This window comes from Monodon monoceros, unplaced genomic scaffold, assembly GCF_005190385.1.
Source record: "Monodon monoceros isolate NGI ecotype Baffin Bay Population unplaced genomic scaffold, NGI_Narwhal_1 Super_Scaffold_7, whole genome shotgun sequence".
Taxonomy (NCBI): domain Eukaryota; kingdom Metazoa; phylum Chordata; class Mammalia; order Artiodactyla; family Monodontidae; genus Monodon; species Monodon monoceros.
In genome coordinates this window covers 39,603,669-39,622,000 of record NW_021703784.1, presented here as the reverse complement: position 1 = coordinate 39,622,000, position 18,332 = coordinate 39,603,669, and the positions used below count along the sequence as shown (strand labels likewise).

Sequence of the window (18,332 nt, the reverse complement as noted above, 5' to 3'; positions counted from 1 at the left end):
TATATATGTCAATCCCAATCTTCCAGTTCATCCCCCCCACACACACACTTTCCCCCCTTGGTGTCCATGCATTTGTTCTCTACATCTGTGTCTCTATTTCTGCCCTGAAAACCGGTTCATCTGTACCATTTTTCTAGATTCCACATATATGCGTTAATATACGATATTTGTTTTTCTCTTTCTGACTTCCCTCTGTATGACAGTCTGGGTCCATCCACGTCTCTACAAATGACCCAATTTCATTCCTTTTTATGGTTGAGTAATGTTCCATTTTATTTATGTACCACATCTTCTTTATCCGTTTGTCTGTCGATGGACATGTAGGTTGCTTCCATGACCTGGCTATTGTAAATAGCGCTGAAATGAACACTGGGGTGCAAGTGTCTTTTTTTTTTTTTTTTTTTTTTTTCTGTACACAGGCCTCTCACTGTCGTGGCCTCTCCCATTGCGGAGCACAGGCTCCGGACGCACAGGCTCAGTGGCCATGGCTCACGGGCCCAGCCACTCTGCGGCATGTGGAATCTTACCGGACCGGGACACGAACCCGTGTCCCCTACATCAGCAGGCAGACTCTCAACCACTGTGCCACCAGGGAAGCATGCATGTGTCTTTTTGAACTATGGTTTTCTCAGGGTATATGCCCAGTAGTGGGATTGCTGGTTCATATGATAATTCTATTTTTAGTTTTTTAAGGAACCTCCATACTGTTCTCCATAGTGGCTGTATCAATTTACATTCCCACCAACAGTGCAAGAGGGTTCCCTTTTCTCCACACCCTCTCCAGCATTTGTTGTTTGTAGATTTTCTTATGATGCCCATTCTAACCCGTGTGAGGTGATACCTCATGGTAGTTTTGATTTGCATTTCTCTAATAATTAGTGATGTTGAGCAGCTTTTCATGTGCTTCTTGGCCATCTGTATGTCTTCTTTGGAGAAATGTCTATTTAGGTCTTCTGCCCATTTTTTGATTGGGTTGTTTGTTTTTTAATATTGAGCTGCATGAGCTGTTTATATCTTTTGGAAATTAATCCTTTGTCCGTTGATTTGTTTGCAAATATTTTCTTCCATTCTGAGGGTTGTCTTTACATCTCATTTATAGTTTCCTTTGCTGTGCAAAAGCTTTTAAGTTTCATTAGGTCCCATTTGTTTATTTTTGTTTTTATTTCCATTACTATAGGAGGTGGGTCAAAAAAGGTCTTGCTGTGATTTATGTCAAAGAGTGTTCTTCCTATGTTTTCCTCTAAGAGTTCTATAGTGTCCAGTCTTAAACCATTTTGAGTTTATTTTTGTACATGGTGTTAGGGAGTGTTCTAATTTCATTCTTTTACGTGTAGCTGTCCAGTTTTCCCGGCACTACTTATTGAAGAGACTGTCTTCTCTCCACTGTGTATCCTTGCCTCCTTTGTCATAGATTAGTTGACCATAGGTGTGTGGGTTTATCTCTGGGCTTTCTCTCCTGTTCCATTGATCTATATTTCTGTTTTTTGTGCCAGTATCATATTGTCTTGATTACTGTAGCTTTGTAGTATATTCTAAAGTCAGGGAGTCTGATTCCTCCAACTCTGTTTTTTTTCCCCTCAAGATTGTTTTGGCTATTCGGGGTCTTTTGTGTCTCCATACACATTTTAAGACTTTTTGTTCTAGTTCTGTAAAAAATGCCATTGGTAATTTGATAGGGATTGCACTGAATCTGTAGATTGCTTTGGGTGGTGTAGTCATTTTCACAATATTGATTCTTCTAATCCAAGAACATGGTTTATCTCTCCATCTGTTTGTGTCATCTTTGATTTCTTTCATCAGTGTCTTATAGTTTTCTGAGTACAGGTCTTTTACCTCCTTAGGTAGGTTTATTCCTAGGTATTTAATTCTTTTTGTTGAAGTGGTGAATGGGATTGTTTCCTTAATTTCTTTTTCTGATCTTCCGTCGTTAGTGTATAGGAATGCAAGAGATTTCTGTGCATTAATTTTGTATCCTGCGGCTTTACCAAATTCATTGATTACCTCTTAGGATTCTCTATGTAGAGTATCAGGTCATCTGCAAACAGTGACAGTTTTACTTCTTCTTTTCCAATTTGTGTTCCTTTTATTTCTTTTTCTTCTCTGATTGCCATGGTTAAGACTTCCAAAACTATGTTGAATAATAGTGGCGAGAGTGGACATCCTTGTCTTGTTCCTGATCTTAGAGGCAATGCTTTCAGTTTTTCACCATTGAGAACGATGTTTGCTTTGAGTTTGTCGTATATGGCCTTTATTATGTTGAGGTAGGTTCCCTCTACGCCCACTTTCTGGAGAGTTTTTATCATAAATGGGTGTTGAATTTTGTCAAAAGCTTTTTCTGCATCTATTGAAATGATCATATGGTTTTTATTCTTCAATTTGTTAATATGGTGTAGCACATTGATTGATTTGTGTATATTGAAGAATCCTTGCATCCCTGGGATAAATCCCACTTGATCATGGTGTATGATCCTTTAATGTGTTGTTGGATTCTGTTTGCTAGTATTTTGTTGAGCATTTTTGCATCTATATTCATCAGTGAGATTGGTCTGTAATTTTATTTTTTTGTAGTATCTTTGTCTGGTTTTGGTATCAGGGTGATGGATTTTTAAAAGAAAGCAAGAACGCCTACGAAAATTTATCTGAAGTCTATTAAATCCATTCTCCTAAGCTGCTTGTAAGAGAAACCTGACTAGATTGCAGTTCCATTTTGTAAAAAGCCATAAATTTGTTTTTCCACATTTTGGGCCTTTTTTTCCCCTCATTTTTCCTGTCAGGTTGCTTCATTAGGTGGAAAACTGGATGACCAGAGGCTGTAATTTACTGTTGTTTTTCTCCTATTGATGCTGAGTGCATCTTTATGTTCCTTCCAGCCTCCAAATATGTATTTTGAGGTAATAAGCTGTCTTATTCAAGGTAATGATTTAAAGATTGAGTAGAGGTTCCTCTAGGTTTTGTAGTTAAACACAATATCAAGAATTGCCAAAAGTTCAATACCTGACTTTAGGCTTAATAACAATGAGACCTCAAGCCTCTGTTTTCTCACCTGCAAAATGCGAGTAAACAAAACTGCCCCACTTACTGAGGAGAGTGTTTTTGGAAAATGAATGAGATAGTACATGGAAGAGTGCTTATATGGCCTCATCTGCATATTAAGTATTAATATGATAATAATTATCATCACTATGACCAAGAAGAAGATTATTCACACTAAGACTCAAAGACATTTTACATCTGCCATGCAAATTCCTTATCTACATATTCTTCTTTTCTCTCTTCTGTCAACTTTCACAGACACGCATAAGAATAGCATCTCTGATATGGAAAGGGGTTGGCCATCCCCCCCACTTCCCAAAGAGGAAAAAAATTATTTTGTGACTGTTAAGAACATATTTTAACTGTCAAAGGTGCTTACAACCAGCCGTCAAAATTGTGAAGTATACATCAGAGTTTTCCTTTTGTTCGGTGACAATGTAAAAATCACAAATTTTATAGGAAGATGGAAAAGAAAGAAAGGAACATGAATACTGAAGGAATTCGGATGCTGATAGCAGTTCCCAAGAATTAGATGAAATACCCATGGGTTAACATATAATAAAGGTTATATTGTTTTTTGTGTCTGTTGAGGGGAGCATATTTTAAGTCTACTACAGCTATATAACCTGACACATTTCATAAAGTCAATCCTATTTCTTCTCCCTCTCCACTCCACACCACAATAAGAGCCCTGCCTCCCTCCTGCCCTTTCAGCAATGATTTCCATGACTGGATTTAGGGCCTTCCCTGCCTTTATGGATGAACTATGAAGAGTTATGCATTTGACATGAACTACAGGAATAAGAGAAGTTGAGATGCCCTAAGGCACAGAATAGACCTTTCATGGGGTGGCAGGGGAAAGAGTGGTGAAAAACGTTTTTCTCTTTTCTAATTGTAAAATGCTTTCTCTTTCAAAACTCAGGTGACTGTGACAGATGGTGGTTTCTCTCCAAAACAGTCAACCATTTGGGTGGTGGTTCAGGTTTTGGATGAAAATGACAACAAGCCCCAGTTCCCAGAGAAGGTCTACCAGATCAAGCTGCCAGAACGTGACCGGAAGAAGAAGGGAGAACCCATTTATAGGGCTTTTGCATTTGATAGAGATGAGGGCCCCAACGCAGAAATTTCCTACAGTATCGTAGACGGGAATGATGATGGAAAGTTCTTCATTGACCCTAAGACTGGCATGGTTTCTTCCAGAAAGCAATTTACAGCAGGGAGTTATGACATTCTAACGGTAAGATTTTTCTGAACCTCAATAACATTAATGCGGGGGAGGAAGTTATTTTCTTAGTCATGTATATTTTTTAAGCAAAAAAATCTCTGGGGTAAAAAGTGCAGCCACACAACAGTGGAAGGCTACTTTCTGTTTCAGTGATATTCTTAATGAGGCCATTTCCTTTGGTTGTGTCCTATCAGCCAAACTCCCCATTCCCAGTACACAGCCTGCTCCATCATTTACTCAATTACACTTCCTGTGGCCCCAGATCATTTCAAGGTACTGAGCATAGATGTAAACTGAGGGGAGGGGAATAGCAGAGTGACATAACCTTCCCACCACTCATTATGTCCTGAAAATCTCCCAAAGAAAACAACTCTTGTAATTGTTGACAATGGGTTAGAACATGAATTTAGCTGTATAAATTGTGAGACACAAATCATAGCTAGGCTCATTCTGTAAAAAGTGAAAAAACTTAAGTAAAAAATGACTAAATTTTTCATTGTTAGAAAATTAAAAATAAAAACAAACATGAGCACCATCTCAAATAGAGGCTTAAACTCCCATACCTAAGGTGCCAGCCTGCACTCCCCACCCCTAACCACTTTAGACTTGTAATGCCTATGCCCAAAGGGGGACTGCTCAGCCTCACAGGTGATGGGCACTTCCCAGGGTCTCAACAACTGTCAAGAGTTAGCACCATCTTCCATCCTTCTCTTAGTCTTCAGCCTTGTCCACTGTGAATGGTCAATCCTTTATTAATTTAAAGGATAGTCAGAGTGCATTTATTTATCTTTGTTACTCCTATGGTCTGGACTTGAATTCCTTTCCCTGCTCAGTAGTGTATCCAGAAGAGTGGGCAGAGAAAAGAAAATAACAATAATAATAAAAAACAGCCCTGTTTCTACCATTAGCAGCTCTCGTGTAATATGTGCTGTTGCAGTTGTGTGAGACTTGCCAATGGGAATCTTTGAGGACTGGATGGATTGCAGTGGATACTGTTGGTACCCTGTCCAGATCCCCGTTATCAGGCTGGTGCAGACATCCCCCAACTCTTGTGAGTGTTAGCTGCTAAGGGCTCACAGCTGTCCCCATCTCCAGAGGGTCATCCTTGGCTGAACTTTTCGGCCCAAGAGGTTCCACACTCCTACCCCAGCCCAGCAGCCCACAGCCAATAACTACTAACTGACACCAGATATAAAAGTCCAACATCCTTGCCTCCAGGTGGATCCAACACTTTGATACAATTATTCAGAGCTCCCTTTGGGATCAGGCTGAAGTTAGACTTCAACTGGGACCACACCCTTGCTTAGCATCTTCCCCGTCCATCCTGCTTTCTTCACTCCCTTTCTCCTGAGAACACTTCCTCCTGAAACCATTTGTACACAAATCCCTATCTCAGACTCTGCTCCTAGGAAACCCTACCTAAGACATCTACCTTCAAGCATCCTTCATCTCACAGGAATTTTCTGGGGCAGAGTGATCATCCATGAACATAGCATTAGGGAGCTATGAGTTGTCACTCTTTTTAAAGGCTATAGCTATTAGCTATGCACCTAAAAATGTTTTTATTGATGTAATATTTTTAAATTCATTTTTTATTTTGATTTTTAAATTTCTGTCATTGATGTCTGCTTGTCGGACTTAACTTCATTCCCCCCCACCCCACCCAACACACACATTTAAATCCAGGACACCACAGCTGTTAACCCTGCATATCTGAGCAAGGAAACATGCTTTTCTCAGTCCTTATATCAGACCATAAAGAAGAGTCATTAACACCCTCTTCCTTACCCCACTGGCTCGAGGAGCCCATGTTTCCACCAAGAGAGGTCTCTTTCACCTCTTCAGAGTTAGCGTAACTGAAGGGCCTCTGAGATGAATTTTGCAAGGCTGATGCCTTTCCCATGCCCCCTCCCATTATCCTCCTGGAATCCTATGTGACAATTCTATGTGTCTATGTGATGCACTTTGTTCCCTTTCCAACACTACCACCAGAGGTATAAGGAATCAAATTAGCTCTTGCTACTCATGTAACTATCATTCGTGTCCGTAAAACACTAAAATTTGTAAGTGCACCATTTATTTTTCAAGTTTTCCACATCTGCAAGGTTGGCAGTGATTCAAATCACCTTCTGGCAAATGTGGTGTGGGCCCCCTACGTGACCAAGTTGTTTTCCCCAATTCCTGAGCCCATTCTCTCCAGATCTCCATCGTCTTCTTCCCCTTGCTGACCCTGTGATGAGGATGGACTCTCAGCCCAACAACATATGAGTGACAGGTCGAGACTTCCACCAGGATCCGGGCTCTAAGACAGTTTTCTGTTCTCTCCATGTGTGAGTAGATAAAGGCAGTGGACAATGGGCGCCCTCAGAAGTCCTCCACGGCCCGCCTCCACATTGAATGGATTAAGAAACCACCTCCTTCACCTGTACCGTTGACCTTCGATGAGCCATTTTATAATTTTACAGTCATGGAAAGCGATAGAGTCACCGAGATTGTAGGGGTGGTGTCTGTGCAGCCAGCTAACACCCCTCTGTGGTTTGACATCGTTGGTAAGTTCGAGTCCTCCAGAGCAGTACTGGGCAATGTAATCATTGACTGTTCAGAGCAACTAACAAAACAAACAAACAAAAAACACAACGATTAGCACTAAGATTAAAAGATATATAGTGCTGGAATGCAAAAGAGCCAGTAAAATGAATAATCGACCTGTGCTTTCATTCTGACTCTGTAGCTAAGCTGAACAGAAAGTGCTCTCTGGCTGGATTTTCCATAGTACGTTATTTACTGCAATCTTAATGTCTTTCTGTGTGTCATTTAAATTCTATTGTCGCACTTGGCTAATCTCATTTCTAAATGTATTGATGGTACTGGACTTGCTGTCCTTCATTTCTCTCTTTTTCTTCACCTTTTTCTGCATTCTGTTCTTTTTTTTTTTCTGCTCCCGACTGCCCTGCTTCAAGGTGGCAAGCATGCTCGAGAGATGTTCTATATTCTACAGACAGCTTGTGGGCAGAACTGTTCAACAGAAGGTACCCTTAGTGCAAACACATTTGCTAAAATACAGCTATCCAATCTGCCTTTTACGGGTTTTTTTTTTTAAGCAAATTAAATTACATCTTTCATAACTGCCTGTGACAGGCTGAAGTGCAGCCCACAAATTTCATACATGCCTCTAACAGCTATTGCATTACTCGTATCCAGTGACTCCTTTGTTTGAGGTTTGATGGGTTTGGATTTGGGGCAGGGGTGGGGAGTTGTTTTGATTTCTTAAAAAATTTTTTTGTTCTTTGCTTTTGAGGTATGTGGGCTTTTTGTTGTTTTGTTTTGATCTTTTTGTAGGTTGGTTTAACTGGGCCTTTTCCAACTGAAAATTAAATTCAAGTAGATCCCAACCCCTCAGTTTTGCAGCAGGAGTGCCATTCGTAAACCAGAAGGCCCCACCAGGAGAGTCCCTGGCTGCTGTCCACAATAGGAAGAGCAGGAAATGCAGCCTAGATATATAGCCAGGGAGAGCTTCCCGTGAGAACCGAATACAGAAAGCAGATGGATGCAGGCAGGATAGACCTTGGAAGCCAACCTTTAAATTCCTTGAAAGAAAGCAAGCAAGCATGCAAGGCTACAAAAAGAGAGGGCAAAACAGCACCACTGCCCTCCACAACCAGGCAGCGAGAGGCAGTGGAGAGGAAATAAGTGCTGAGGGCCAGGAAACAAAACGAGGGGAGAGAGTGTGCGCCAGCCCTGGATCTGACACTGCGTCGAGCTGGAGCTGACTTCCCACGGTTCTCCGTGGAAGGCAGCGAATCTAGAGAGCTGGTCTGGGGGAATCATTTCCTTCCACATGTCACTGCTTGGATAGGATGGGTAGGAACCTGCCTCTCTTCCCAGGAATGGCTGGGTCTGGGGAAAGCATTTAGAACATTCCACATCTGTTTCAATGAAGCACGGAAAAAGAATGCCCCGTGGCCCCCAATCAAACTTCAGTAGAGGGTCCTCTGAACTCCCCAAAAGAAAGGGCTTGTTTTCTGCCTATTTCATTTTATGGAATGCCAGTAGAACGTCTGTGTTTTACTTAATGGGCATTAATCACACCATCCCTGTACATGGCCGTCCTCATTCCCAAGCTTTCAACTCCGACTTCATTTCCACTTAATGCATTTGAAATGGAACCTCTTCTGATCCATGAAAGATGTCTTCGCTTCTGTATCTTCTCAGTCATTTTCACGTCATTAAGTTATTATCCAATGCAGTGTCTTCTTTCTTGGTGAAACAGAGGGTCACACCTATGCATCGTCTGGTTGTCTGTGCTGTCACCTTTGATGATTCCTTCAGAACCACCCTCAGTCAGTCACAGAAGATGCATCTCAGTCTCAATGTGTCCCTGGTGCAATCATGACTTCTTTTAAATAACTTGAGGAAGAGTACAGTGGAAAGCCAACAGGCTGCAGGGCTCCTGCTGTGCTGTCCCGAGATGTGAGAGGAGTTGCCCTCTGCCATCAGCCACCATTTCATCTCCCTCCTCCCCTGACGCTCCAGTTTGCAAGCACCTCTACAGCCTGACAGCACCGCTTCTCTCCCTTGTGTGACGCATGCATGCAACCTCCTGACGTGCAGCACATCCCACCCACCCCAGGATGCCCTTGCTTGCACTTCTTGTCAGAAATCTTGCAAGCACAGCTTTTGCTGATGCTCAGTCTGACCAACCACCTGACCCCCGTTATCCAGTCACTTTTGCAATTCCTCAGCACCCCTGCATGTGTGTGTATGGTGTGTATAGGTAAGCATGCCTAGTGGTGCTACATGTAACCTTACTTGCATGAATTCCATGCCAGCATTATTAGTGCTAGTGTACATTTTCATTTGTGTTTATGTTAGCTTCAATGTTAACCCTTAAGGTCAAGGTCTTTTCCTCCTGATTCCTTCCTTCTGCCAATGCTTCTTTTGATGTCCATCCATGGTGAGTGGAATAAACAATGGTGACCGATGGAGATGCCCCAGGCAGCCCATGTGTTAACACTACTGATGCCTCCTGAGACCCATCCAGAGTCAGTGTGACCTTCCACTGTATTCCCAGCCTGAGCAACACAGCACCTTTGACCAAATGAGGACTGGTCCAAGAAGAGATGGGCAGTTGACAGATGAAAGTCCTCACTGGAAGGAGTCCCTTTAGGCTGCTTCAAATCCATATCCAGGAATCATGATCAAAAACATGGCATCCGTTTTCATGTTTCTCCATCTTTATTCCTAAATCTATACTCTTTTTATAGAATCCTCTCAGTTTTAGTACACAAGTACTTCTCTTAATGAAGACCTACCGGGTTGTTCCTCTAGTCTAGATACTTCCATCACAGATTTCACTGTATATCTCGTGGCATCTAGTCAAGCTTCCCCTGAAAATTGAACTTACTGGGCCAGATGCTCAAACAGAACATGATTTTATTTCCATCCCCGCATCCAGCCAACATATTAAAATGTCAACTCTTTATTTCACGGCAAAACTACAAACTTTTCCCCGGATGCTGGCTGCACTCAGAATGGATATGGTCCTCCTTCCAGAAAATCCCCCTCCTGAAAATCCTTTCTGATCTAAGAGAGTCATATTTTTTTCAACCTGCTGACAACACCTTTCCCCTTCTCTAAAAACCTATTGTTTCCTTTATCATATTCAGATGTTTCATTCTTACTTTCAAGCTTTCTTACTTGTTTATCCTTGGCCACTGAAACTCTCTGCTGTCTCTTCCCTTCCTCCTTACCTAAACATCTTCCCTGGCCAGGCTAACATAGAGGAGAGAGAGGGAAAGTGATTCTCAGTACTTAAGAAACATAGCAGTGTACTATAGCTGGATAGACACCTATACAGACACTTATGGTTACAGACAATACCACCTCCCGGCCTAACAGTTATAGCTTACAAATGCTATAACGAATGAATTCTCATTAAATCAGCAGAAATAGTGTTCCAGCATGCCTTTTCCCCTGAGAGTATTGTCTCCTCATTTCCATATTTTGAAACCTGCCGGAATCTTTTTTAACTGCATTTCTTTTCCTCCCACCGTGATATGAATTCACAAAAACCATGTCGAGAGCAAGATTTCGTTCCCAGGTCCAGACCCCGCCAGCAAGGACCTGCCAGATACTTTCTTGTGCCTCCAAAGAGACCACTGCTTACAATGTTACGGAGCTGGACTCTCCTCAGCTTCCAGAAACAGAAGCCCACTTGTAACCGAGTTAAGAAAGCTATAATTAAAAGGAAACATTATAAAGTTCAGCTGTTCTGTGGTTAAACAGCCCATTGCACAGCATGTTCCTTCCCTGTGTTAAAAGGGAAAGAAAATGAAGGGAACAAAACTAACCCACAATCCTTTGTGGCTTTATCACATATCTTCACACTTCTCAGGAGACTATGATTTCAACTCAGCAGCATCTTGATTTACATACTCTCTAATGTGCATGCAATCTGGTCCCTGTATCCTTATCCCACGGGCAAATATTTGTATTGTAAAGATCACCGTTATTACACACTTCAAACAACTCCTCTTTACCTCCAGTTTGATGGGGGATGCTACCACCCACTTTTCTAGCTTTTCCCCTGACTTAGACTAGAAAAACTGTTTTCCTTGTAGACAGTAAGCACTTAAAATATCTCTGTTTATTTGCCTCACCCAATATGTAGAGGAGAGAAAGGCTGTTCTTTGAAAATAATCCTCTGATGGTACAAGGGAACACATGGGTCCAGCTCTAGCAGAAATACATTTCTGTGTTGCAGGTACAGAAGGACTGCCTGGGCCCTTAGTTTGTCATAGGTTCCTGTGGAATTTGGGTTCTTGACTGCTTCTGTTTCATAAGCTTATACCTGTCCTTAGACAACCTTGTCCCTAATGGAGCCATCCCTTAATAGGGTTCCATCAAATAGGCAAGGTAAAGTCTTTGATGGCACCCTGACTAGCACTTCATCTCTCTGGGTCTTCTCTAACCTCGTGGCCAGATTTCTTTATCACAAAACTCCCGCACACCCCTCCCAAGTGAAGCCATGTCTGTGTCCCATTTTTAATACAGCTCTTCCTCCATCAGGATGACGCTTGCTCAGAGTCATCAGTTGACATCATTTCTTCTAATTGGATCCCGAACATGCCTCTCTTTTCTCCATAGCAACAATATGGTCCATAGAACACACCTGAAGAGATTTTAGGAAAATGATAAAAAGCCTAAAACAGCTTCGGATATTATCGTTTGTAAGAAAATGAATTTCAAACCAGATTCTAGACATGATTTTCCTTCCTACCACTGTTTCCCACCTCCAGCCTGCATCTCCTGCCTTCCATGTAAATATCCGTTGTAGCCCCGTACTGTGCTTGCTTCATTCCAAGGCAGAAATTATTCATGATCAAACCATAGAAATGGTGTTTAGCATTTTTCCTTAAGTTAGGTGTACATGCTGAACTTGAATGAACAGCTTGCGAACAACTCCTGTAATTCATTGAGATTCAGCGGCTCAGTGTTTTAGAAGCTTCTCCCATAGCTCGTCTCCCTTGGTGACTACTAGATTTTGGTTGGTATTTTTACCATCGCACGTAGAGTGGATTGGAATCATAGCTAGGGGAGCGGCCCGGAAGCTTCTCTAAAGGGAAAGCTGTGAGATAGTCAGCATTGGATCTCATTATGGAGAGATGGTGATTCTTTAAAGAAAAGCTTAACTAAAGCATGGCCCAACACCCAGCTGCCCGGTACATTCCAGCAGTAGCTGCTGGCTCAAAGTATTTTCATTCCTGTCCCATTTTTAAAGCTTTTTGGGACACTCTGACTTGCAATGTTTAACTTTAGAATCCAATAGAAATCCAACACGCCTCTCTCGTGCTCTTTGTTTACTCCTTAACACCCGTCTTGACCGAAAATGGTCAAAGAGAAATGTCCCTGACATGAACTCTCTGTTATGTGGGCTGTTCACAACCTCGCTTTTAACCATGTCTGCCTCACACCCCTGCAGCAACGCTCAGGCTGTGACTTCTCTTAATTCCCCACTTTGTTGAAATCAGACCAGCTCCGCAGTGTCCTCCCTCCTCCCCACCCTTTGTTTAGCCCAGCGCTGCTACCCCAGCACACTCTGGCTTTGCATGTTGTTACTGGCTCTGAGGAAGCACATCTTCTTTAAACAGAATGCTGCTAGTGAAAGCAGACTCCTTCCATTTAATATTCTCACCCCAGATGAATTGGACATGGGTTCCTACAAAATGAAATAACCTTTCAGGCTAAAAGGGAGCCTGAAAACTGAGGCCTGGGGGAGAGAGACGGAGTCGTTCATGAAATGGGAGGCTTAAGTGGTAGGTTATGAAATTGCGGGAGGGTTGATGGTGAACTGCTGGTCTAGATTCTGTATCCCTTGTCAGAAATTCATCTTAAAACTCAGGGACGATTTGGGGAACCTGGTTTTACATGAAATCTTGGTTTAACTGGGAGCTAAAGCTCTAGAAGTGAGTATCAGAGGCTGCTAGCCTTATTGATGGATGGGAAGACACTCACAGGCTTTCTTTGTCAAGCTTAATCTCCCCTGCCCCTTTCAACTTTTCTGTTCTAGAGTATTTGAAACAATAAAGGTGAATGGGGGAGACACACACACACACACACACACACACACACACAAACACACAGGCAGGAGGAGAGAAAACTGTAAAACATCACTACCATATTGAGGAGAGTTCCCTGTGCTCTGCCCAGTATTCTCCAATAACCTAAATGGGAAAAGAATTTGAACAAGGGTGTAACTGTATAACTGAATCACTTTGCTGTACACCTGAAACTAACACAACATTGTTAATCAACTATGCTCGAAAATAAGATAAAAATTAAAAAACACCATCATAAAAGTAGCCAAAAATGTTTTTTGATACAAAAAATGACTAATAAGAAGGTGCCCAATCTATCTGCCATATGTAAAATATGTAAATTTTATGCCACTAAGCACATGAAAGGATGATGTATTTCTGTATAGGGAAGGCCCCGAGGAAAATGTGACTCTAGGGCAGTGAGGGAGAGGAAATAGAATTGCCCCATGGAAACAGTAACTGAAACTGGAAATCTTTGCTTGTGTGTTCTCTAAATTTCATTTTTATTTTCTTCAAACTGGAGCAAATCAAAGGCTTATAGTTAGTGTAGTTTCTATTTTACTTTGACCTACAAATTTTCACCTTCCAAAATAATTGACCCTCCTCCACCCCCCCAAAAGAAATCACAGTACTCAAATTTAAGAAAGTAAAAATCTTGGTTAGGAAGACATTCTAAAGATGATTTTAAATGTGATTTAAAATATGATTTAATACCCACTAGAAATGGCTTGAGAAGTTGCTTTCCCATCTTTCCTTCTACACAGTCTGAGGCAATTTTATGTCTTTTCTTTGAAAGTTTCCATGGCAGAGGGTTTTTTTTCATAATATACCACTTGATAGCAAATGATTTTTCTTTGCTCATTAGGACGGTTATTCAAGACACTTGAATCAGTCGTACATTTCATTTCATGTGGTTATCAAGATGAAACATTCCCTTTGAAATAGGCATGGTGACCTAAGGCTTACTTCCCTTTCAGCCTAGATTTCCTCCCCTTTCTCTTTATCCTGTTCTTCAAAAGACATTTTTTGGAGTTAACATTTAGTATTTCTCAGTAAATCAATTAAAGATATTAAGTGGAAGATGAGTCTCTTTTTGAGATGAAATTTTTGAAAAATACATCTCCAAGCAATTCTCTGGTACACCCATATCTCCTTAACTTTAATTAAATGTCAAGGGCAATTATGTTCTCTCTAGCAATTAAATAATCTCAAGTGTATATGACAGCTAAACGCAATAAGTATCTGAAAAACCTGGTCATATGTATGACCAGGTTTTTTTTAAATACACCATATTATTTATTTCATGTCATTATACATCAGATTCCAGCAGTTCAGGTAAAATTCTCTTTTCCTTTAACTCATCTGCCCATTTCTAATTCTAATATCATAGAAATTGTATATTGTTGACTGATCATCAAAATTAAATGCAAAAAAGAGAAGCCAAGATTTCTTTTCTAAAATATGAAATTCAGTAAATGCATTGCCCTATGTGCTGTAGTTAAATAAAATTACTGTCCAAGAACAAAATTTGTGGACATGATGAAATTTCAGGCTAAAGTAAATAGAGCTTGTGAACATATACTGATACTTAATTAAAATCGTTCCAGCACTTATACCAATATCTTCTCTCCCCTTAAAAAAAAAAAATCTTTCATTTTGAAAAAGATCATAAGCTACACTTTGGTTCACAGAGATGGAAACACCTACAGTAATTTCCACAAAGTCTATGCTGTCTTAGGCACATTAGTTACAGATTATGGATTACACCTAGTTCAGGGGGAGAAAAGTAAAGTTTTCTAAACTTTTCTATGAATTATTTTATCAGTTGATGTTCCATAGCTGATGTTTTCATCTCCTTCTTTCCAGATTTCATTTTGTAAATCTCCCATAAACTTTCTATTTTCGGGGGAGAAAGTTAATTCACACTGTCAAGATGGCAAAAATATATTTCTATAAATATCCCAACTTACAGAGAGAGAACTTTTAATAAGAAATTCAATTTTATTGCTTTTTCTTATTTTCTAGTATTTATAACTTTATTTCTGACATCTAATTGAGGGAATCTGAACTCTACCAACCACATGTTTACCATCAATCCTGGAATGGATTTCAGAGTGTCTACTCATTTTTGTTAATAATAAGTGGAATGTTTGTTTACCTAGAATTTAATCTATCAATACTTTGGAAAAGCAAAGGATCTACAAATTCCTAGCCCAGAAGCCACAAGGGGTTGAAGGGACTTTAGCTTTCTAAATATTTTCTGGAGTCAGTTTATGCTTCACTGCTATAACATTAGTGCTGAGGGGATTTTTGCAATACATTCTTTTTTGTGATATCTGTTATGCATTGTAGAGGCTGTGCTTTGAAATATGAATTAAGTTAAAAAACAAAGGGTCCCATTTAAGATGTACAAAATTGAGCAATAGGGATGCCTGTCAAAAAACGTTTCTATATAAGATCTCCCTTTAAAGCTGTATGCTTCAATATGTGTAATAACTTTTCAGATATGCTAATTTCATGTTGTTTTTGTGAACTCGTCAGGGGGCAATTTTGACAGCTCTTTTGACGCAGAGAAGGGCGTTGGGACCATTGTCATTGCAAAACCTTTGGATGCAGAGCAGAGGTCCATCTATAATATGAGTGTGGAAGTCACCGATGGGACAAATGTTGCTGTCACTCAGGTAAGATGTCAAATTACTAAACAGTGGGAAGGCCGAGAAGTCTGCTAAAGTCAGAGGTGCAAGCAATTAAAATATGTGTTGAAAGTAGTAAATTATGTCCATGGATTTTTAGCACTTAAAAAAAAGCATTTGCAAGAACAGCTTAGACAAAGGATTCTATCAACAATATTACATAACTTAGCTGCCTCTTTCAAGAAATTATGATTGTTCATGCATGGAAGAGTGATGTGTATTTGTTTCCCGATCATTTCCTGTAAGATTTATCTCTTTGACAACAAAGTCAGCTTTCCTTGAATTTACAAAGAGAAGGACATCTGTAGTGTCTGAGTTAACACACCATGATATTCTTCACCTCCTCATGCTTTAGTCACAGAAAGTTAAAGCTAGAGAATGCCTGAGTCCAAATTCATTTTACAAACTAAGATAATCTAAGTAATATATCCAAGGTCACACAGCCTTAATAAAGAACAAGAGAGCTGGATGTCCTGACTCCCATCTCCCGTTCCAGACCCTATGCCAGTGGTTCTTCATCCTGGCTGCACAGTAAAATCCCCTGGTTGTGGAGGATGTTAAAACCAATAAAGCTTGGGCCCCATCCCCAGAGGTCTTATGTGATTCTAACATGCAGCCAGGGTTGAGGACCATCACTTCTACTCTGCTACTTGAGTGTTCATGAAAGGGCGCTGAGAACAAGGAAGAGGAGAAAAAAATCTCTGGGTGAGGGCTTCCCTGGTGGCGCAGTGGTTGAGAGTCCGCCTGCTGATGCAGGGGACACGGGTTCGTGCCCCAGTCCGGGAGGATCCCACATGCCGCGGAGCGGCTGGGCCCGCGAACCATGGCCGCTGAGCCTGCGCGTCCGGAGCCTGTGCTCCGCAACGGGAGAAGCCACAACAGTGAGAGGCCTGCGTACCGGAAAAAAAAAAAAAAAAAAAAATTCTCTGGGTGAGACTAATACAGTGTTAGATATCAATATGGAGCAGATTTATCCTACATATGAGATTTTTGTTTGTTTGTTTTGTATTTTAGCACCAGAGACCTTAAGCCAGTTATAGCAGAGGACTGGCACACACACACAGCCCCTAACCCCTCCCACCCTCCCTGCCTCTCTCTTCTGTTCCCATGACCCCAGAAACCATCACTAATCGATCAAGGGTCTTTGTTTGTTTGTTTGTTTTGGTTTCTTTCCTGCTGAGCGCAGATGTGGCCTCAGAATCCTTCTCAACACAATGCTTCAGGTATTGAAGATGAAATGTTTACCAACCCTAAAGTAAGCAAGTGTTGATTTATTTCAAATATGATGTAAGCTTTTATAACAGTGTGGTTTTTAAAAGGGGAGAGGAGAAGGGTTTTATGTGTTTGTCTGTCCAGCTGTGTCTCAGTTTGAAGCTGTTTCAAAAACATAATGAGACTCTTTCCTTTGAGACTGTTTGTAAGCATAAAGTGGCGGAGTTTGAAGGAAACAGTAGCTTTGGTTTTAGTACAACCCTTTTACTTTTCATTCAGATAAACTGAAACCCAGAAAGGGGACGTGACATGCACTTGATAAGGCAGCCCATGTGTATCAACTCCTGATCTTTCAACCCATGTCCTTTCCTAGGATGAATATACGACCCTATTTGCCTGAGAGAATCCCATTTATACTTATTGCACTGGTGTAATTATCACGCTCAAAGTTGCCCCAGTTGAGACAGTAAATTGTATGGTCACCCTACCTAAATCCAGACTGCTTCAGAGTATCTTCAAAAGATAGAGATACCTGGAAAGGACCCCAGGATTGAGATCCTGCATGAATCACACAATCTAAAGACTAATACAAAACAACCCACTTGTAGCATTGCTAAGTCTTTAGTGCTAATTCACTTTAAATGGGAATTTAAATTAAACTTTTAAAATTAGCCGTGTCTTAACATATCCAACTTCAACTTTTTAGCACCACTTAGAAACATAAGATGTATTTGAATAAAATACAAATAAAAGCATGGAACCCTATTCATTACTTACTTTTCTCCAGAGTTTCATAACAGTGGAATTAAATGGTGATTCATTGTGCCCAGAATGTTATAGATACATATTAAATATTTTAGAATGAATTAATGGGTAGTAGATATTACATTTTCAATAGGGTCTGAATGGCAGGTATGCTGGATCTCCAAAGCACACAACTGATAAATGTTAACCAAAAAAAAATTATCTATGAAACTTTTATTTCAGAAATTCATTAGGACCAGATGATAAATCATTCAACAGCATCTTTTCTACAAATATTTCTTGAGTTCATACCATGTGCAGGGAACTGTAATACATGCCTGAAGTCACAGTGGTTCAGAGTTTTAAACCCAGATAACTGATGTGCACCCACTTTAAAAAAATTAATATGGAAGCATGTATTACAAGACTTTGAATGTACACGTTGTTCACATCCTGCTTTTGCTGATCTTACTTCAGACTAGTGTACAGTTAGGCTTGTCTCTAGAGCCGTTCAGGAATTAGAGAATTGGGGTGAACTTGGAGGTTCCCTTTGGCAAGCCCAAGCTCAATAGGTTAATAAATTAGGATATCAAGAGATTTTCTTGTCAAAAGCTCCCAAGTTACCCTGTGTCTCCAGGGCCATGACCTTCTCAAGAAGTGAGAACTAACAGTTTCCAAAGCATAAATTTGTGTGCCATCATTATTACCATCAGAAAACCAATATTCTGTCTATCTGGGCGTATTTGAGCCTGAAGACCCACCAGCCTCTGCCAGTCCAGGCCTCTGCTCACGTTTGCCATGGCTCCTCTGGCAGTGCTGACAGGAGCA

General features: G+C 40.7%; 1 protein-coding gene across 3 annotated transcripts in view; it reads left to right on the top strand.

The window, feature by feature from the left end:
- FAT3 (FAT atypical cadherin 3) overlaps positions 1 to 18,332 on the top strand; it is a 563,581-nt gene that overhangs the window by 412,084 nt on the left and 133,165 nt on the right. For all 3 annotated transcript variants that reach the window (XM_029208386.1, XM_029208387.1, XM_029208385.1), the window contains exons 4-6: positions 3,956 to 4,270; positions 6,597 to 6,807; positions 15,397 to 15,536. In XM_029208386.1, the coding sequence (XP_029064219.1) occupies positions 3,956 to 4,270; positions 6,597 to 6,807; positions 15,397 to 15,536 (666 nt within the window). The remainder of the gene's footprint in view (positions 1 to 3,955; positions 4,271 to 6,596; positions 6,808 to 15,396; positions 15,537 to 18,332) is intronic.